General features: G+C 35.6%; 2 protein-coding genes across 3 annotated transcripts; one reads left to right on the forward strand and one right to left on the reverse strand.

Moving 5' to 3' along the window:
- Positions 1-9834: 9834 nt before the first annotated feature.
- LOC103046086 (stabilizer of axonemal microtubules 1) lies at positions 9835-12381 on the forward strand. 2 transcript variants are annotated; one of them, XM_049482486.1, is made up of 4 exons: positions 9835-10108; positions 10338-10520; positions 10610-10815; positions 11444-12381. In XM_049482486.1, the coding sequence occupies exons 1-4, from the start codon at positions 10104-10106 to the stop codon at positions 12283-12285; spliced, it is 1236 nt and encodes a 411-aa protein (XP_049338443.1). In that variant the 5' UTR covers positions 9835-10103; the 3' UTR covers positions 12286-12381. The 2 variants fall into 2 exon arrangements, with proteins under 2 accessions (XP_049338443.1, XP_007255266.3); XM_007255204.4 differs by having other exon boundaries at positions 10437-10520.
- Positions 12382-13562: 1181 nt separating this feature from the next.
- larp7 (La ribonucleoprotein 7, transcriptional regulator) lies at positions 13563-20210 on the reverse strand. Its single transcript, XM_007255197.4, has 13 exons — positions 19920-20210; positions 18375-18584; positions 18112-18212; positions 17922-18005; positions 17674-17838; positions 17461-17566; positions 16737-17045; positions 16134-16290; positions 15002-15135; positions 14752-14858; positions 14488-14647; positions 14222-14313; positions 13563-13920 (listed from the first exon to the last, which is right to left on the reverse strand). The coding sequence occupies exons 2-13, from the start codon at positions 18580-18582 to the stop codon at positions 13846-13848; spliced, it is 1698 nt and encodes a 565-aa protein (XP_007255259.2). The 5' UTR covers positions 18583-18584; positions 19920-20210; the 3' UTR covers positions 13563-13845.
- Positions 20211-22487: the final 2277 nt, after the last annotated feature.

A 22487-nucleotide genomic window follows, 5' to 3' on the forward strand; every position in this document is an offset into this window, starting at 1 on the left:
CTCCCACTACATGTTGTGGCACCTGACCATTAAAAAAAACAGAAAAAGTAGTACAAAGGTCGCGAGCACGTCAGCGGGTCTTTCTCTCAGCACAACGAACCGGCGCGCGCGGCCGCTGCGATGGTGTGACGTCAAGCTCAGAACCGAAGCTGGGCTTTTTTTTGTTTAGTTCAAAAGTTTAATCTGAGGGAGCTGATTTACACCTGATTTAAACTCTTACAGACTCACTGTTCACATTCATTCACACACACCTCCAACCAGTCAGTACTCTTATCCCTCTATGGCATTAAATATAATTTTTTTAAGACGAAAAGAGTGTACATATCATTCTATTGGACATAGATATACCCTTGTAACATTATATAAAGATTACAAATAAATAAATAAGGTATGGTATGGTGTAATAACCAAAAATGTGCTTAGGGTTAATAAGCAAGCAAAAGTAAGAGAAACAGAAACCAGTTCTGACAGAAAAATTTGATCTAGTAGAGAAATAAAGCCCACAAAATGGTCAAGTAGTAGCCTAAGTGTACAAATGATTAAAGAAAGACATTTTACACAATACATATCGGATATTTGCCAGAATGTATAGTAAAATGAATAAGTAATGTTCTATCTTGAAAACTGAATTTGAGTTGAAGTTTAAGTGTGCTGCCTGTATGTGATGTGTAACGTTTCTGTAACCCGTCTGACTCACTATTGAGCAATTTCCTTTATGGATGACCCACAATAACATGTAGGTAAAAGTTCAGACAGGATAGTGACACTTGAAAACAGTGGTGAGAATAAGGACGTGAGGTCTGTCTGCCATATTATAAGCACTAATTTTATTTGAAAATATTTGTTTATTGATTTAGTTGAAATCTGGTGTGGCTTATTTTCCCACCAAGCATTGGTTACACGAGTTAACAATACCATTAGTTTGGCTAATGTTGTAAAGTTTATGAATGCTTGTGTCTTTGTTTTAAATATTATTGTAAGTAGAAACAGTGTAAAGGCATAACTGGTATAATGTAGGAGTCTTGGTTCAAAAAAGAACCTCTTGCTAACGGAATTAAGCTGTTCCACCTTAATTAGCCTTGCAGTTATGGCACACTATGTCCAGCTGTATATGTGAACCGTTAACAGCTGCAACATTTGCAGCACACTGACTGAACAGCCTTATTTAGCATTATTCCCGTGGCATTGCTACCATGCCCACCACCGGCCTCATTTAGCATTGTATTAGCATCACTAGTGCAGCACTAGCCTTGTCAAGCATTGCTATGGCACCTTTAGAATCGCTGCTGTGCCCCGCTAATTTCCTCGCTAGCAACAATATAGTAATACTGCATTCACATGCCTATATAGTGGTACAGTTCTCCAGAATGAAAGTCAGTTGAACTCAGTTAGTTTGTGCTCTACCGAAAATTTTGATGTGCCCGACTTGAGAATCTCATTAACAAAACCTACACAACATAAATGCAGCATAGGTCAAACCATGTTCATCAGGACCCTCTGAAAACTAGTAAATTATGGTTTATACTGTATGCTAAGGCAGCTTCACATTTTGCGTCAGTACCCTTTTTAAAATGAAGAGAATCCCTACTGTTGAAATGCCAAGGAGGATTATATGCAGCCAATTATGGTCCAGCAAAATAAGGCTTGCCTGTTTTTTCTTGTTGTTTTTCTTTTATCTGGGCACATTTTCCCGAAAGCATCTTAGTGTTAAGACCATCTTAACTGGCTGGGGAAGTATGCAATGTAATGCTAGCATTTGTGCTAAGATGCTTTTGGAAAACCCAGCAGTGCTTACCAAGCCAATAGTAAAAAAATAAATATGCAGACTTATGCTCAGGGGTATTGGCCAATGTTTTTATTATTATTTTTTACTTAATGTATCATAAATTAATAAACAATTAATTTATGAAAAACATCGATTTTCGCTCTTACAGTAATGCTATAAATTTGTGCGTGTATGTTCTCTAAAAGATTTCTTCAAAATTTTAGCCATTGACATTTAACGCACATACTATGCGCCAGAATGCCACCAGTGCTGGTAGGGTAAAGGCTACTATGTACTTCCTCAGTGTCACATGCAGTCATCTGCATCTTTTCGTAATGTAATTTGACAGCTAAACATTCTTAGAGGAGAGTGCTCTCACCTGCTGATCTGTTACATCAACTAACATACATTATTAGGACACTGAGGTATGTGGAAACTGGAGGACCATCCTTCCCTGTATTCACATCCAGAGAATGTGGGTCTGATAAGGATCACTGGAACTAAAGCCCCAGACAGCTATGGAAACTCCAGGGACTGGATATGTATTATCTTGATGATAGGGCCAAAGCCTCAGTTGTGTATTTGAATAAAACACATATGATGGATTATACTGTATATTATTTAATTATGACACTGATCAGTCAAAAAGTGAAAAGTCGCTTCATTTTAGATGAATACTTTGGTTTTTTTCTTTAAATCTGTGTCAATTTTTTACCGTGCCATCACACAGATATTGCTCAAGCTTTTGTAAGACACATCATTCTGAATGAATGGTGAATACTACTATCTGGATTTCTACCAAGTTTCACTGCCAAGATACAGTTGGAGCCCTAAAGGTCCCTGGAGCAACGTGGGCCTTACTCAAGAGTCCAACGGTGGTCATGAGTGTGCTGTGACCTTCCTCTTCTATTCCATTTCATCACAGCCGCCTTTAGACTGTGATCTCATGATGTGGACTATGATCCTATGCACACGTTTTTATTGAGTGATTAAAATGACTACTGTCACTATCAGGACAAAGCATAGAGGTGAAATAAATTCATGCTGCTCTGTCAAGAACAAAAGAATAACCAAAAAAGGAATATATTTTTCCGGAAAGAGATCTAAAGATTATACCTCAAAATTTATAATTTTATATCTCACTTTTAATAATTTCGTTTATCAAAAAAAAAAAAAAAAAAAGTCATATGGAAAAAATTGTATTCCTCAATTACCAACATTCTAGAAAATGTTACATAATTAGATCATTTAATAAAAAAATGTATAGTAAAATTTTTAAACATAAATATCAGATTTAGAAATATCAGATTTTAAGTATAACTATAGCACAATAAATGAATACTGTAATACACTGTAATCTGAAGTCCTCACAAAATTATAGATATAGATAAATATAGATATTAAAATAAACATAAAGTATGGAATTACAATTTCATCAATCCCTTTAATATAATGCATTGTTAATAAGTGGCATTCAGATATTATATGCAATGTGATATATTTCAAAACTTGTAGTTAGTTGCATTAAAATAAAATGAATTAATTGCTAAAAGCAATAAATAATAATAAAATGTAAAATTGCTCACATATTATAACAACTAATGGTTAAAATTCAGTTCAAATCTTTGCAGCTACACAGTACAAGACAAACACGCTTATAATCCGTTACTATTTGCATGAAATGGTGACACACAAAAAAACCCCACCACAAAGTCTGTCTTAATGGATTTTATATGATGACATAACAATCCATAGATCAATCATATTCAAGACTATTCTATGTATTTTTCTCAAATTTTTCCATGTTTCAATGTCTAGATGACTTACATGATAACTTTCATGTTAATATATTCATAATCCTTGTGGTTGGATGTCTGGAGGAGGTTGTTTGAGATCCTTAATTGCATCCTTACTTTTTGTTAAACTCCTATATTACTGTATGATGTAGCATACATTTTAAACACCATCAAATTAAGCTATTTGCCTGGCATCACATTGATGCACTTCAAAACCGCAAAAATAAATTTCAGAACACACACAAACAAACTCTTATATATAATAAAAATATCATACCTGCACACTTGGTCCACAATTCTGAATCTCCTAAAAATAATTCCTCAAAGATAATTTTAAAAATGACCTTTGTAAATACAACCTACAGTTAACTCCGTTTACCTTCACTATTATTGCCCTACTACATATTATTACTACATACTCAGCATATGTGCACTGTAACTCAATGTTGTAAGACCCTGAAATGAACCCTGTAAAAAAAGGACAAAGAATAGAGCAAAGTACACTCTGACAGCCTCATGATGACCTAATGTTTTATAGAATGATGTCACCTAAAGCTAATAATGAATTATACACGTTTAAAGCAAAGCTCATTTATATACTGCACAAAGTAAAGTTTAGATGTTCAGTGGTTCAACACTTTTTTAGTTGAATAATCATTAATATTCACTGATCAGTGAAACATTGTTTTGTAAAATTGGTCCCTGTGTGCTTTTTACAGTGAGAAGTTCCAAAGCCTGATGTTCTTTATTTGCTAACTGACTTTCAGATACTCTTAAGTCATTAAATCTTTGTATAAATATTTGCACTCATTGCAGTTCAACTGACATTGTTGATAAGCAACAATGGCATTTTATTGGTTGCACCACATAGGCTGTTGCAGCTGCTCGAGTTCAATGTCCACAAATGAACTTTCAGCCTTTAGCAGATCCTTCCTGTTTCAATTTTTTACACACACCATATAAACAAGAATACTCTGTCCTGTTTGGAACTAACAGATAGTGATACCCTTATCTACACAATTAAACAATATATTTATTAAATCAGTTTACATAAAAGCTATAAAGGTTTTCAAAAAACACAATTTAAAGCTAATTAGAAAAATAGCTAAAATGATTATATACCCAATTCAACCTTTACAAATATCATAAATGCTCTGTATTTACTTTTTTAACAAGGTGCTCTTCGAATGTACTCTAGCAAAGTTCATTCTAAGTGGCTCTTAAAATAACCTTTAAAAGGGTTCCCTTATTTTTACAAGTCAAAACATCTTTTATAACTATATACAATTTTTTTTTAAGTCTGTTATATGGTATCCTGTAAACATCTTGGGGTAACACATCCCTCCTGCACTATGTATTATTAATATTAGTATGTAATATTAATATGTAATATTAATATATATTTGTTTATTCTAGACACACAAAGTTAATTTAAGTTTTATTAGCTATCTAGCATTAGAATCATACGGTACATGTATTGATATTCTGTAAACGTCCAGTTTATATGTGAGCTTAACAGAATCCACAACTATGTGAATTCCTGAGGTATTTTGTTGTTTGCAAGAATATCCTTAGAGAAATGTGTTAAAGAATCTCAAACATCTTGTAATACTTCATTCTTTAATCTTTCACTCAGACAGCCAAATTGATCTTGTATAAAGGCGGCCAAGTAGTGCAGCCTGATCTGTAGGACTCCCAGGATTTTTGCAAGCAGGGAGTTCCTTGTGAATAAAATCCAACAACCAGATCAGATTTTTTAGATAGAAACATGGGCTCCTCTTTGATGATGTGTGACTTTTGCAGACAGAGATTAAATCCCTTTCTTTCAATTGCTGGTCAGTATTTTACCCGCTCATTAATAAAGCAGCCAGCACAACAGAAAATGCAGTATTCAAAGTAAAAACCCAGAAGCCCTCTGTAACCGCACTATATACAGCTCTGTAGAAAAATAAGAGAAATAAGATACATGAAAACTGTGATTAAAAACCAGGGTTATTCCACCAACTATTGATTTCTGAACACTTTTTTTTGCTATTTCAACCATTTATCATTTTCTAAATGACAATATTTTTATCTGGAATTTCAATCTTCATTTTATTCAAACATATACCTATAACATATACCTATAAACTGATTCAAAAACTGAAGTGCAGTATACATTTCCTACATTCAAAATGTTTTTAAAGCTTTCTGTGTAATTTGTTTCAAAATGTTAATATTTCAAAGGAATACAGTGTCCAATGATCATTACATGAATTCTATTATTAGTGTGACGTAACTGTTTGACCTGATTTCATTTCAAATTATAAGACAGGCAGCATTTGACACTTACGTCAGAATGCTGTTTATAGACTTCAGTTCAGCATTCAATACCATCATCCCACAGAACCTCACCAGGAAGCTAAGCTCGCTCGGCCTCAACACCCCCCTCTGCAACTGGATCCTTCACCTGAATGTGGACAAGACAAAGGAAATGGTTGTTGACTTCAGGAGAGCACAACACACCCACTCTCCACTCAACATCGACGGGTCCTCTGTGGAGATTGTTAAGAGCACCAAGTTCCTTGGTGTCCACTTTGCAGATAACCTCACCTGGACCCTGAACACCAGCTCTACAGCCAAGAAAGCCCAGCAGCGTCTCTACTTCCTCCGGAAGCTGAGAAAGGCCCGTCTCCCTCCACCCATCCTCACACTCTTCTATAGAGGGACCATTGAGAGCATCCTAAGCAGCTGCATCACTGCCTGGTTTGGGACCTGCACCGTCTCTGACCGCAAGACCCTCCAGCGTATTGTGAGGACAGCTGAGAGGATCATCGGCGTCTCTCTACCCTCCATCACGGACATTTACACCACCCGCAGCATCCGCAAAGCAACCAGCATTGTGAATGACCCCACTCATCCCTCACACAAACTGTTCTCCCTCCTGCCTTCGGGAAGAAGGTACCGCAGCATCCGGTCCAGCACGACCAGATTCTGCAACAGCTTCTACCCCAAGCCATCAGACTCCTTAACTGCAGAGACTGAACTGATGGTTTTTCTGTACATGCACACACACTCTTACCTCACTTACCCCAGAAAATGGAAAGCACTAAAAACCCTACTACCTCACTGGACTCTATTGCACACTGTGTAATAGAGTAATTACTACCTCACCTGGTCTTTTTTGCACACTGCAAAATTTGCACACTGTCTTGTTATTTATTATTCTTTGTCTGTATGGTGTTGTATTGTCTGTCTGCACTTTTGTACTGTTGCACTATTGTTCTGTCTACACTGTGTTTATGTGCACCATGGTCCTTGGAGGAACGTTGTTTCGTTTCACTGTGTACTCTGTATATAGCTGAAATGACAATAAAAAACACTTTGACTTTTGACTTTGCATACAAATATTGTTCAATTTAATTAACAATTTGTCATCCCACTCATCCCAACCCATTGGAACTGAACAAAATGATTCTACTGAATTAAAAAATAAAATAAAATAATTAAATATAAGCACAAAATAAAACATACCACAGGAGTCAGGCCCATAGAGGGTCCCTTATTTTATATTCTAATAGGTGGAAACTATAAATACAAATGCTGGCTGGTTTAAGAAGTGCTGGCTGGCACCTGTCAGTAACTGATTATTGATTAGTTTTATAGGTTCTGCTCATTCCTGTGTTTGAAAATGTTTTGTTTTGCTGGTATATTTGGTGTAGCTTAAATAACCATTTTAATAACTACGGCCTTGTTTGCTAATACAGATTACAGTTTGTACCAAAACCCAACTTAACATAGTTTAGTCGGTATTGTACATGAAATGTAGAGACTAATGAGAAATGGTGAGACTAATGTTTCGAAAATGTCATATTATGTTTCCTTAGGTTTCCTTTGGTTTAGACAAATTCAGGCCCCAGGCTCCACTTTGGTGGAGAGAACACAGCACTGCCTTAAGGGAAACACCAGTTCTAATGGTAATAGTGCCATCTTGTGGAGAAACTGAGTCTAAAAAATACTGAGTACAAAAATGTCAGTGGGGAAAAGTTAAGTTACACAATTAAGTTAAGGGACATACTTTGTACATTTTATATTATACAGCATTATTTTCCATACTTGTATAAGACGGTTGGTGAAGGATATCTGAGCATCCATCTTTTGTAGGAACAGAGTGTTAGGCCCTCAATGTACCGTCTCGCTTATAACTATAATGTTCTGATGTTCATCTTTTTTAGAAACAGAGTGTTAAGCGAGACGGCACACTGAGGGCCTATTATTATGATGTTCTGTAATAAAAACATAAGCAACCTTGCACACCTTTGCTACAATTTCTGTAAGGATTTTTTGTATGACTATAACTTTTGCCTTAAAGGCATAATTTGTTATTTTAAACCCAAAAACCAACCTTTTAAAATGGCTGTGAATTTTGTATTTATAATTTAATGTAATGTAAAAAAAGATATTGAATATCGAAGTTCTCTTTTTTGTTTAGCTGAAGAATGTATCATAAAAATACTTTAAAATACGTTTAATAACCCAGAGAATGATGCATTTCTAATAGGTTGTTAAAACAGCCTTTAATAACCTTATTAAAATTATATATATTTTTTGTTTTGTTATATTTTTAATTTGTTCATAATAATTAATATATGTTCTATTCCATTTCTACATAATGTATTACACAATTAAATTAATTAAAGAATTAAAAGAAACAAACATTATATACTACAACTCTTATATAACATAAAGCACTTTAGAACTCCCTCCGCTCAGTCAAAGCTCAGACAGTCTGAGGACCTACGCCACTCAAGGACACTCTAAAGAGGATTAGACTTACACTATTTTTAAATGCACTGGCAAATAATAAAGAACCATTTTATCAAATAAAGACAGAAAAGTAGTTATTTTCTCTGGAATGCAGGACTGATTTCTGAAGATTCATGACGATTCAACAGTGCCTCTGCCGGATATGCACCTGTGGGTAAGAAAAGTGTTAGACAGTGTTATAACTAGATCAATTAAGCTGGCCAGCCACTGACAGGCAGTGAAAGTCATGGTAAAGGTGACCTGCTGGTGCTTCAACAGCAATGATATGCCACGCCACTTTGAAGGCCTATACAGTGCTATATGAACTACACTAGCAAATGCACTGCTAATGGTGAGTTTTTTTTTAACATTATATTTCAGAGTAAAGTCATGTTAAAACATATAATTAGCAATTACTTTTGTAATGGGATGTTGGATCTTGAGTTGTTTAAAATTGTTTGTGTATGATAATCACTGTTTTTGCATGCCTTTTATATGTTGTATAAAGAATCTGTTCCAAAGCAGAGTATTGGAACACTAAGTGGTGGATCATTGGCTCAATGCATGTCAGGTGCTGGCCATCTCCTTCAAGATGTGCCATATGGTGTGCAGACAGTTTTAGTATGTGCCGGTATGTTGTGTAGTTTCTGCTTTAGGATGTGCCTGTTTGTGTGCTGGCGGCTTTAAGATTTGCTGAGAGAATCAGAGACAGCTGTGCTCTCTCAGACTCTGGCTGCTGATGGCAATCAGCATGATTCGGGGACTCAAGTCAGTGATTTTCTGATCACAATGATAGTGCCTTAGTCCACAGTACTAGTGAAATTTCATGGTCAGTGCCATTCGAACTGCAACTGCACCCATTGAACGAAACATTAGTTGTTTTAGTGTGATACCAAGAAGTGCAGTCGTTAAATTCAGTCACTACTAAATATTCCACAGTCAACTGTCAGTGATATTGTAACAAATTGGAGGCGGATAGGCAACCCAGCCACAAAGTGGTAGGCGATGTAAATTGTGGGGTGAGTGGATAATGAGGTACATAGTGCACAGGGGTCACCAAATTACTACATGCAACCTCCAGATTAGATCAATAACAGTATGTGGAGAGCTTCACTGATTGGGTTTCCAAGACCAACAGCTGCATCCAAGACTTACATCAGCAAATGCAAGGCAGACAGTGGACAGATTTGGCAATATTGTGTAACTTTTCAAATAATTACAAAATTTTTACATGTTCTTATTGTAAATACCATGAATAACAACATGACAAAATGTAGTCATTTTTACACTTGTAAAACATTTTCCTTACTATGCAAAAATATCAATATACTATGAAATATAATGCCTAAGAGCAAAGGCTGAACTTTAATGAGGATTCAGATTCAATAATCGATTTCTGTGAATTTGCATAGTTATTCCAGAATAAATGACATTTTACATCAGATTACATTTCATGGCTGTCAGTGCTTCAATTAAACCAACGAAATGTGTAGAGTATCAGTGTGTGTTCGCTGCTCTTTTATACTCCCTCTCTTTCACATCTTTCAGAAGTGAGTGCCACATGGGTTTATTTTTAGCCAGCCACCTCCGCTGCCATACTGCTCCAGTACAGACATGCCTGCTATCTGTTCAATTATTCAGTCTATGGTGGGAAGGAAGGATACTACTAAGTGTAGAGCAGCAGCGCCAGATGAATTTGCAGTCATATATGGTCCAAATGGTTCTACTGGGAGTAATTTGCACTTTTGGCCTTTTTAATGAGGTAAGTGTTTTTTAATTTTTTGGTATCTGTTTAAATGAGCACTGACAGCAGGCCGTATACAGCATCACACAATATTACTCCTCCAGTAGCTTGTGAGCATGCATTTATTATGTTTCAAATGAATGTTCATTTTTAATATGATTGAAGTATTTTAAACTATGCAAACATCTCTTTTGTTCTTCTTCATTATTATCTGAACTATCCTGCATATATGCACTATACCTACAAGTAAACACCACTGCCCACAACAATCAAATGCAAAGAACAGGTTAACCCCCCACTCTGGCTGTCTGCTCACTGAATATCAAGAGAATTTCATTCCTCACAGTACAACAGCGACCTGCGCTGCTATTAAACCAGAGAGTAAGTGGCAGCCGCTAGAAGGAGAGATGGAAAACAAGACTACATTCAGGTAAGAGGGGCTACAGTGTATAAATGACTGAATTTTACCATTAAGCAGAAATCAAGGCATGTAAAGCAGAAGTGAACTGTGTCTTTCAGACTAGACTACGTACCACACCATGTGATCAGAAGATCCCCCAAAGCAGGAAAGCAGCTTTACATTCCTCCTGATGGCACCATGATGTTGACCAGCACATATACAGAAGACTACAGAGAGCATCAGGTGCATAAGTTACTGGTGAACAAAAAAACTGAGAAATACTGTAATCCAACTGCAAAGATGGCACCAATGTCTCTGTACAAAGGTTGGTAGTTTTAAAACGGGTATGTCTGGATCCGTTGCTAATGTTCTATATCGTTTATTTTTTCTCCTTAATTTGGAAGGCCATTAACCCAATCCACTCATTAGATCCACTCTTTTGGCTCTAAGGGGCTCAGCAGACTAAGGGTGTTTTCACACCAGTCTGGTTAAAAGAAGACTCGTGTCTGAAGAATGCATTTTGATGCTCTTGCATTTTTCCTTGTGTGCAACCAAATCAAACCAAGGAAGAAACCCCTCCAAATTACCAAAAATCTTAATTGATTTGCACCAGAGAAACAAACTAATATCCTGCACTGGCCCAAGGACCACAAATTCTCCTAATCACTCCTATTGTCATGGCCAATGCAGGAGTCTGTTAGCTTATGTATCACAGCTGGGTATCTAGCTGGGTTTTTGTTCTGAGCACATTAGCTGCATTGGCTTTAGCTCAAAAATGTATATATGTATCAAAGGAGGCATTTGCTTGTCCTCATTCTCCAAGTTTTGGGAGAATTCAAAGTGATAGGGGGAGTTCTAGTAAGTGGGTGGATTAACTGGCTAAGCTAATCTTAAAAATCAATATAGGTCTGAGCTTGCTCATTGAACTACCATCTCTTTTTTTTCAATCACAGAACAATTTAAACCATGGTGTGTAGAAAGACTTAGGCCTTTCAAAATCACTGATAACTTGCAACTGAACCAAGGCAAGTTTGTGAACACCACAACCTTCCAAGATGATTATTCTGCCAAGGGCTCAACCTCACCCAGGAAGAACTTCAAACCAATTACACAGATTGTGGAGTCTCTGCCTTTCGATGGAACCACCAACTACAAACTCAACTACATTACTCACCCTGTACAGTCAAGAAAGCCTAAGACAAAGAAGTACAGACCGCCCAGTGCTTCTTTTCATGGAGAGTCAACCTATAAACAGGATTTTAAGGGCCTTCGCACAGAGGCACCTAAGCCTATAAAACCAGTAGGTAACATGGACTTTCTACACAAATGCCAGCGCATTCAACGCGTTGAGCCTCTGATCCACGCCTGGGAAAAAGTCAAGAAACCTTTTCAGGGAACATCCGTCATGAAAGAGGACTACCAACCATGGGATGCAGCACATCAAACATCCATCATGCGTGTTCCAGAAACAGCCAAGTCATTAGGACCTTCTCGATCAGAGAAGACAGTTCTCAGGTACAATGACAAGCTCAAAGCAAGAGAGCAGCCCAATACCTGCATGACTCTGTCCATGCACAATGAAGAACCTGTGTTGAAGGACTCCACCAGGCACAGAGGGGAGGCAATAAAATCCTACCCAGCAAGCTTAGCACAGCCACCAGGATTTGAGTACACTGGTACTAAAGCAGGTCATAAGTTATATCACCCTGTAGGAGACCAAGAAACTTCACGCAAAGAGTTAACATCTTTTCAGAGGCAAAAGATCTGCCCCCGTAGTGAAAGTTTAAAAAAGTGAAAGTGTGAATCAACTTACCTTGAATAAAAGTAGATTTGTTAACATTCTGTGTTGTCTGACCTCAGTCTCTGCATCAATAATCCATATAATGCTCCAAATCTAAGATTACGATTAAGAACACTTTACAAAAATTTTGCACAGCAGTCTAACAGATTGTGATCCATTTGTGTAAGTGAATACACACTGAGAGAAGTGGTAAACAACTGGGGTTATGTGTCTTACTCAAGCTCAACCTCAGTGGTGGATGATGGTCTTGGAGGCTGAAAGTGAATGTGAACTTCTGGTCCCAAGCCTTTAGGCCACTCTATCCTTATAGGCATATTGCTTTGTTCTATCTATGTCTCAGTACAAAAAAAAAAAAAAACAGTTGTATTCCAAATACATTTGACTAACATACATTTGACTTGCAGCTTCAATGAACCCCTGTTCACATGTACCTGAAAACAGGCATATTTAAAATGCTCTCCAAGAGAAAGACTTTCGAAAACAGCAAAAAAAAACAGAGCTTTATGAAAAAACTGATGTCACAATGCATGCATGTTTCTGGCTGAATCTACTGTTCTATTACAAACATTATTTTCAAAAATGAAGGGAGGGGAATTATGTGAACAAGACCTAAGAACATGCAAAGCTTTACTACAGTTTAAATTCCATTCTGTCCTTTCTCCATCTTGCCAGGCAAAATACACCACTTTAAATTTCACACATGCATGCATGCGTGTTACTTTGTATAACACCCCCAAACTTGAACTTTTTGGAGGTACCTGTAACTGTGCAATATGAAGTAACTGTATTTTTACACCGGAAATTATGGAAATTCTAAAATGAATGTTTTGATATTAAAGCCAGTACACTGTGGATTAAAAGTATCCACTAGTTATCCTTGTGTCAATATCATCATGCATAAAATGAAGACTTTGAGGGTTTGTTTTACCTTACAAAAGAACATTAATGAATTAGTCAGCAATAAACAATAAACACTGTTTATTGTGCAAACTGCATTGCATTAAAACATTACGTAATTTATAGCAAAAAGAAACATTGCTTTCTTCCAAAACAATGTATTTTTAGATTGTAGAGGCAAGTACACTTGACACAAGTATAAGCCAAAATTATACAAATACAGCAAATTAAAAGATAACAGGCTAACTTAGCTATAACATGATAACATCATGATAATCATCAATATTAATTACAGGTACCATCATTTATCACTATATAATTCTCTATTGCATATGGTAAAATCACATAATTATAGTAAATTACAAAAGGCCAAGTTTATTTAAAATAATTTATTTTAAAAAAATGTTGCATCACTCAAAACTTGCAATCAAATTGGAAATCATTAGTAATCTAAACGTGTTCACTCCTGCGTGCCTAATTACATGGAAAGCAGGACACCTTATATACAACATTCTTGCCAAATCTGAACCAGCATGTTTACAGGACAAAACAATAAATGTAATAACAACGACAATAAAACGTAAAGAATTGAATTAGATGGAGTATCACTTAAAAAAATGAAAAATGTTCAGCACTCATTAAAAATCTCTTAGACCACTAGTCATCAAAAAATATGTGCTTGTTTGCCTCTTTGGCCCGAGCGATGATGATTTTCTCAGCCTTACAAATAAGCTGTTGAAAAGAGAAGACGAGTGAAATTGATGTAATTAATTAAATACTTAATGAGTTCAAGAAAGTTATTATTATTAGTACATGTGGACAATAATCTAATCAATATGCATCCTAATCGAAAAAAGCTTCTAAACATATTTCAAGTACAGACATATACTTTAAGGGGGCTCTTGCATTTTCTTATTACATCATATTGGACAACAAATATTAAATATATTGTGCTACATTTTGGCCATACTGTTCAGTTCATTTTAAAATTTAGATTATTGTTCATAATAAAATAGTCTAAAATGTTGCTTACCTTCTCAGTGCCTCGTTTTTTGTCCCTTGACCGATTAAGTTTTGCCTGCCGATCCACCAAAATCTTCTGCCAGTACCTTTGCTCATGGTCACCTTTAACAATAAAAAAATATATACAGTTAATTCAACACTTTAGTCAATGTGGTTATACAGAAGAGCAGAATAGCATGTACTTTAACCTTTTCTTATTCTCTTGAAATAATTGTAACAATTAATAGGATAAAATGACTGTGTTTAATATTTCAAACATTCATTTAGCATCCTAACCAGTCAAGATCTCCAGTTTCCAGCTGTGCTTCTTCTGGAATTCAGTACGTGCTGCAACGACTGCTTTGGCATCCTCAGGTGAATTGAAGCGTATATAACCCTCAGCATCTCCCTCAAGAATATCCACATACTTTACTGCAGATACTTCTGACAGGGTGTCCTGAAAAGAGTTTAACAAAATCACTCAGACCTGGATGCATCTTCAAAATGTTCAAATGTAAAGATTTACATCACAAATCGACACAAATTTATCTAAATCTGTACCTTGACAAATTTCCTGCTAGGCAAAGGCTGGCTGTGGGTGATTTTGACAATGACTCCACTCTCAAACTGAGGACCTGTTGTTTCTGTTTTAGGATTATTCTCATCACCTTTTGGGGTGGGGGGGAGCAAATACAAAAAGTTAATAGCAGATCAAAGCCTACATCAGAGGAAAAGCTAAAGATTACTGTTCTTACAATGAAAAAAAAAATCTTATAATCATATAATATGCATTAACCTGCAGGATACTCACAGGTTTTCTCCTTGTTTTCTGGATTGTCACATTCCATTGTTTTCTGATTGATGTCAGACATGTTTTTCTTTAGAGCTGCCATACAATGCTTTTGCAGTGTCATATACTCCTGCTTCAGCTCCAACCATTCTTTCCTTTGTTAACCAACAAGAAAAAACAAAACAGACAAAAAACATGAACAATTAAAATAATGCAACATTCTTGAAAGGGAGTGCCTTGATGTCTCATGTAGTATATTGTTTTTAAAAAAATAAACAAGCAAAGTACATTTAATTCAATGTAGGTAACTTTTTTTTCATAAAGATCCAACATTTTTTGCACCAATTCATAAGCTATTTTCATCCTTATTCATCATTTTTTGCACCAATTCATAAGCTATTTTCATCCTTATTCATCATCATAAATAGACTGACTTTTTGCCCTCTAGTGTCTCCTACTAAAAAAGATTTTCCTAACCACTGTTGCTATCGGTTTGGTTAAAAGAAGCTAAAACCTAGTTTGGTGTAAAGCAGATTGACTAAATGAATGTGCAACAAAATCGATCATTTTGAACAATAGTTAAAACATTTAAAATCAACAACATTGATCTCTGAACCCAGATGGTTTCAGACAGAAAGTTTACACTCTTGTTTTATTTCAGTGAGAGGTGGTAATCTAGTTTAAATGACAAACAATGGACTCTGTAAATACAAAACAAGAATTGTAATAATTTGCTTCAAACGTACAAGAAAAAGCTATGAATATTTAAAAAAAGCTGTGAGTGGGGGTTTTAAACATTTCTGGTGTGCATTTATGTTGATGAGATTAGGATCAGTTCATTAGCATAAGTTCAGTTAACAGCGTTAGTCATTTTATCACATGCCACGTTTTGACCTGCATTTAGGAAAAGTGTTCAATCGCGTTCACTTGATTTTTTGCCAAACTGTTCTTTAAATGAGTTCACTATACTTTGAACTTGTTTTAGATTTATTTCTACAACTTTTGTGTATATTAGGCACCAAACACCGACATTTTACAGCTTTACTATACCATTCATATAATCTGCTGTTTTAAAACACTTAGGCAACAATGTACTCCTACACTTTTCAGTTTCAAATGAAAGTAAGTAAGGTATTTGTAATAATCTGCTTACTTTGAGAGCACCCTGAGAGGAATGACTTCTTCCTCAATCTTCAGTCTCTCCTTATGCTTCTTCTTTCTCTTTCTCTTGGCTTTCAATAAGGCGTCGTCTTTCTCTGCCTTTTTACAATCTTCCTCCTGTTTTTCTTTACTGTTCTCAGATGATATCTCTGAAATAATGAAAACTAATTGAAAACACATCTGAAACAATGAAAACACACTAGTGCCAATTTTACTTAAAAACACACAGAAAAGCAGTTAATATAATGAAGAAACGCAATGTTAGCAATTTCCTAGAAACTTTTTAAAGTTACAATTTACAATATTTAATGACAATTAGGGTTAAGGGATTTTTCAGGTTTTTCAGTATCACAGTACTTAATATCACTTACAAAGACTCTTAAAGGAACTGGAACAGATATATGTGTTTGGCTGAACAAATGCTTTACTACAGTCTGACATATAGTAGTTAGGTTTAGAATATACAAATATGTACTGTAAAATCATCATCCAGTTTCATATCAAAGAATACTGGGAAACCGGTTACTGGGCAACCCCAATTTTCTAAACGTTGTGTTGCCATTACCAGCAGTTTCCTGACATAAAAATGTCTTACCTTTTGTGTCACTCGTCTCTTCTTCCATTTTCCTCATTTTGGCTGGCATCTCTTCTTGTCCCTCTACACCAGACACCTCTGAACTACGGGATCGGCGCCTTTTCTTCTCTGATTTCTTAGCCTCCTTGGCACTCTCTTTCTCAGTGCCCTCAGACGAAGCTTTCCTTTTCTTACTGGCCACCTCAGCTTCAACAACAGGCTCTTTTTCTTTTACCTTCTCAACTGCCATTTCTTCAATGGAATCCTCTTTCAGTTCACTGCGAGCTTTCTTCTTTTTCTTCTTCTTCTTCTTTCCATCCTCATCTTCATCTAAAAGAGGAGAAAGAAATTGGTGCTGGATTTAAAAGTTAATAAAAAATTCTGATTTTCGGAAAGATAAATGCATCACTAAAATTTATGTGCACCAGATTGTGAAAGTCAAACGCACTCTGAATTTGGTGTGGAAAATATTTCTCAAAAATATTATTAAATAATATTATATCACAATATTACCCTCTGTGTGTGATTTATTAAAAGAAATGGCACTGAACAGAGTACAATCTTGTGCAAGCTTTGTTGTTAAAATGTGTACAAAGTGATATATCATAATTTAAAACCTCAGAATGCCTATTAATGCATCCTGGGAAACAATACGACATGACTTCAGTGAATATTGTGTATTTAACAGATCTAAGGCAAATGTACATGTGTTGCCAAACAATTTGTGTTTCATATGGAAGGGTACCTTGTGTGCTATCCTGTGCTGTACACAAAGGGACAGGATTATCTGTTAAAGACTTTGGGAAAATGCCTGCCTTCCTTGGAGCATCCTCTGGAGGGTTGTTCAACATCTATGAAATAGAAGATATTGCGTAAATTATTGAATTGTAAAGTTAGCTTCTAAAACACAAAAATGTAACCCAATAATTTATCATGTGAAGTAGAATCCAATACCTACCTCTATGGCTTTTTGTGCTTGAGCATCTGTCTCAAACTCCACAAAAGCAAAGCCCTTGGGGGACTCTGAAATCTTGTACCTGGGTATACTGATGTACACTACATTCCCACACTTGCTAAACACTCGTTCTATCCAAACATGGGTCACATCTTTTGGCAGGAGTTCCTAAACAGACACATAAGTTATGATCAACTGACAGATAAACATTTACAGATAAAAAATTAGCCAATAATAAAAATGATGTTTACCACATATACTGTGCGGCTGTCGATATCTTGAGGTTTGTCCCCCAGTTGATTTTTACGTCTTATTTGAGTTCCTTTGAGATTAACCTGACAAATAATAAATCCAAGAATATCAAGTGAAGGCACAATCATTATTACTATCATTACTATCACAATCATTATATATTTTTTTTAACATACAGGCAATTCTTACCTCTACCACAGAGGAATTTGTGAGAGCTCTCGCTATTAGTTTAACATCTGTGGTCAACTTTTTCATTTTATTGAAGGTTGTTAGAAGAGATATGTCAACATCTGCAAAACAAGACCAAAACGTGCAATGAGTTTATGTTTAAAACAACTACATGGATTTGACAATAGATTTAATACATTCTTTTTATTAATGCCGCTTTAGACACTCATCAATCAAAGACAACAATGACAGTCATTCTAAAACTTGAGGTAATCTCAACTTACAACCATCTCTTGATTTACTAATGACGTTCTGTAAAAATTTGTCCTTGTGAAGGTTCACATCATCAAACCAGAATTCCACTTGTTTCTTCACATCTGCCAACAGCTGTTTCACCCGAGACCTCTTCTTTTTCTCATTATCCTGCTTCTTTTCACTGAGCTCCTTGGCCTTCAGGTCTCCTCCAGTCGACATGTTCTCGCTGTCTGTCATACCTGGAATTTACAGCAATAATGCAAAAACAAATTTATGTGTGAAAAACATATATGTGTGAATAAAATGATGATGATGATGACGACTGTTATTTGTTATTTTTAAACAGAACTCCATCACTCCAGAGAACTTAACTAAGGTCATGTTTAAAACCATTAACTTATATTTATGTGGTACACAGCACATTTCATTAATTGCTTTTCTATTTGGATTGAACAAGCTGTATGTGTGTAAAAAAAGGGGTATCCACAAGAGAATTTTCTTGTGTATGAATAACCAATTCCCCGGAAAGAGAATTCAATAAAGCATTCAAAAAATGTAAACATAGTTTTGCCAGAAGCACTGTGAATCATAAGCATAACCAAGCTCTGTTTTAGACCCAGTCACTTAACTCTGGACAAACTTGCCAAAGAGACTTTAAGCTCATTATGTGATTGTGCCCCATTAGACTGGAAATGCTTTTCTTGGTGTGTGACTCAACACACAAGGAAGGGTGACTGGACATAACTGGACACTCCTGGACGTATAGTCGATTTCTGTACAGACATTCATTGTCAGACTAAAATGACAATATTGATACCTAAATATTAAAAAAAAGAGATCATCAATTGAATGAAAATAATATCAGACCTACAACCTGTAATGACACAAAAAAATACTCTGGAATATAATCAAGAGGAAGATGGATGACCACAAGCCATCAAACTAAACTGCTTGAATATTTGCATCAAGAGTGGCATAAAGTTATCCAAAAGCAGTGTGTAAGACTGGTGGAGGAAAAAATGCCAATATGCATGAAAACTGTGATTAAAAACAGGGTTATTCCACCAAATATTGATTTCTGAACTCTTAAAACTTTATGAATATGAACTTGTTTTCTTTGCATTATTTGATGTCTTTTTATTTTGTTTTTTGTTATTTTATCTATTTTTCATTTTCTGCAAATAAATGCTCTAACAATATTTTTATTTGGAGTTTGGTAGAAATGTTATCCGTAGTTTATAGAATAAAACAACAATGTTCATTTTATTCAAACATATACCTATAAATAGCAAAATCAGAGAAACTGATTCAGAAACTAAAGTGATCTCTTTTTTTTTTAGAGCTGTATATAGACAACGCTGAGCAATGAAGATTCTCTATTGGAATATGAGTGTAGTAGTACAGGATCAGGGTACTGTACTAGTATTTTCTCTGCTCTAACACGTTAATCATGTTCATCAGTTCGCTCTCCTGAACTCTGTGTGTTAATCACTAACAGTAGGTTGGGTAAAACAGTGAAAAGACAGTAAAAGCACAGGGCAGGAGCTGCAGCAGGTAGAGCAGCTGTATCTCACCTGATGGTCGAGCCGAAAGCGCCAAACTCAAAGCAGCACCATCCCACTCTTCACTGCTCTCTGCAGACCGGGTGTTCAGTCTAACTGCTCCTCAGCGATCACATACACAATAAATCCGTTCTAAAACAGACCCGCCGGTACACGGGGTTATCTGCTGTGTTTCTGCGTCTCCTCGGGTGTTTTAATGATCAGAATCAGCTGCAGGAGGAACAAAAACAAACCCTAAACTCCGGTGTGGTAAGTTAGCTTCGGCTAGGCTAGCGAGGCTAAGCGTGCAGGACTCCGGGCGCACACTGATGACCCAGTAAAGAGGTTCCCACCCCGCCACGCTTTTACCACGCCTTCACCTTAATTTTTTTTATACTGATTAGGTTGAATATAACATGTAAGAATGTTATTCTTTGGTTTAAACTGTAATATATCTACTGTTAATCATATTTTGAATATTTTTTCCCTTTTTGGGAAATAGTATAGTATCTACACAAATCTAACTTCTTAAATTCTGTCATCCTGTTCTTTAAGGTTTTCTTTACCTACGTATATATATCTTATATTTATATATATATATAAATATATATATATATATATATATATATATATATATATATATATATATATATATATATATATATATATATATATATATATATATATATTTCCTGATTCACTAGTGTCTTGAAAACAAATTACAAAATTTGAGAAATTTACAAGAAAGCATTTACAAGCTACGTTGCATTATATTAGGTGTCCACCAGGCGTCTCCAAAGTGTTCAAAACCTCTCCAAGGAAGTGCCAAGGAAGTAAATCTGTCATTAAACAACAAGAGTTTAATATTTTTTTGTTTGTTTGTGACAAAATAATGTTAGTCCATTTCAGAGTAATATTAATATTAATAATTTTTAAATTAAATTAAATGACACACAAATCCACACGTGTGCGCGCTGTGTGCGCTCTGAAGTTCAAAGTTTTTTTTATTATTATTATTGGTTGAAATAGGTGTCAATCACTTTTATTACCCTGGAGAAAAGCTATGACCTGATTTGATTGGTCAGCTCTGAACACCAACGTGATCCAGCCCTCACGCTAATATTTGACATATTTGTTTGTGTTAATCAGTATCAGAAACAGCTCAAATAAATTAATTAATCAATATAGCACTCTCCCGAGTTTTTTCTTTTATTATGCAAATTACGACTACTTTTTGAAAAACTAATAGAATAGTAAAAAAACACCAGTCTTGCAATCCTCCCTATTGCTAGATATGTGTTGACTATAGTTGATACTAAACTCTAGTAAAGTTACTGTTAGCTAAAGCTTCAAATGTACAGAAATGTATGGAAACCGCTCAAAGCAAATAGAAAACTACCTGGGAAAGACCTGTCACTATAAAACATCTGTTTTTCAACTGTTTCACTGGATCGTAGACTCCATATGTTTTTCCACTGATTTAAAGAAGGTAGGCTCTATATGTTTTTCTACTGGATTAAATTATGGTAGACTCGATTTTTCTACTGATTTAAAGGACGGTAGTCTTTCTGGATTTACTGGTTTAAAGGTTGGTAGGCTCTTTATGTTTTCTACTTGTTTGAAGCAACAGACTGTATTTTTTTACTGTTTTACAGGATAGGAAAACTAGCATCTAGACTCTATTTGTTCCTCTTGTTTATGTTTTTCTAATGGTTTAAGGAAATGGTAGACTTTATATGTGTTTCTACATTTTAAAGGATGGGAGCTCTATCTGTTTTTCTGGTTTAAAGGATGGTAGACTCTATCTGTTTCTCTGGTTTAAAGGACGGTAGACTGTATCTGTTTCTCTGGTTTAAAGGATGGTAGACTACAGCTGTTTCTCTGGTTTAAAGGATGATAGACTGTATCTGTTTCTCTGGTTTAAAGGATGGTATATTGTATCTGTTTCTTTGGTTTAAAGGAAGGTAGACTACATCTGTTTCTCTGGTTTGAAGGATGGTAGACTATATCTGTTTCTCTGGTTTAAATGATGGTAGATTATATCTGTTTCTCTGGTTTAAAGGATGGTAGATTATATCTGTTTCTCTAGTTTAAAGGATGGTATACTATAACGGTTTTGCTGGTTTAAAGGATGGTAGACTGTATCTGTTTCTCTGGTTTAAAGGATGGTGGACTCTTTCTGTTTTTCTGGTTTAAAGGATGGTAGATTATATCTGTTTCTCTGGTTTAAAGGATGTTAGACTCTACCTGTTTCTCTGGTTTAAAGTGTGGTAGATTATATTTGTTTCTCTGGTTTAAAGGATAGTAGACCATATCTGTCTCTCTGGTTTAAAGGATGGTAGATTCTACCTGTTTCTCTGGTTTAAAGGATGGTAGATTCTACCTGTTTCTCTGGTTTAAAGGATGGTAGATTATATCTGTCTCTCTGGTTTAAAGGATGGTAGACCATATCTGTCTCTCCGGTTTAAAGGACGGTAGACTCTATCTGTTTCTCTGGTTTAAAGGGCGGTAGACAATATCTGTTATGCTGGTTTAAAGGATGGTAGATTCTATCTGTTTTTATGGTTGAAAGGACGGTAGACTCTATCTGTTTCTCTGGTT

Source organism: Astyanax mexicanus, chromosome 8 (assembly GCF_023375975.1).
Source record: "Astyanax mexicanus isolate ESR-SI-001 chromosome 8, AstMex3_surface, whole genome shotgun sequence".
In the NCBI taxonomy this organism is placed as follows: Eukaryota; Metazoa; Chordata; class Actinopteri; order Characiformes; family Acestrorhamphidae; genus Astyanax; species Astyanax mexicanus.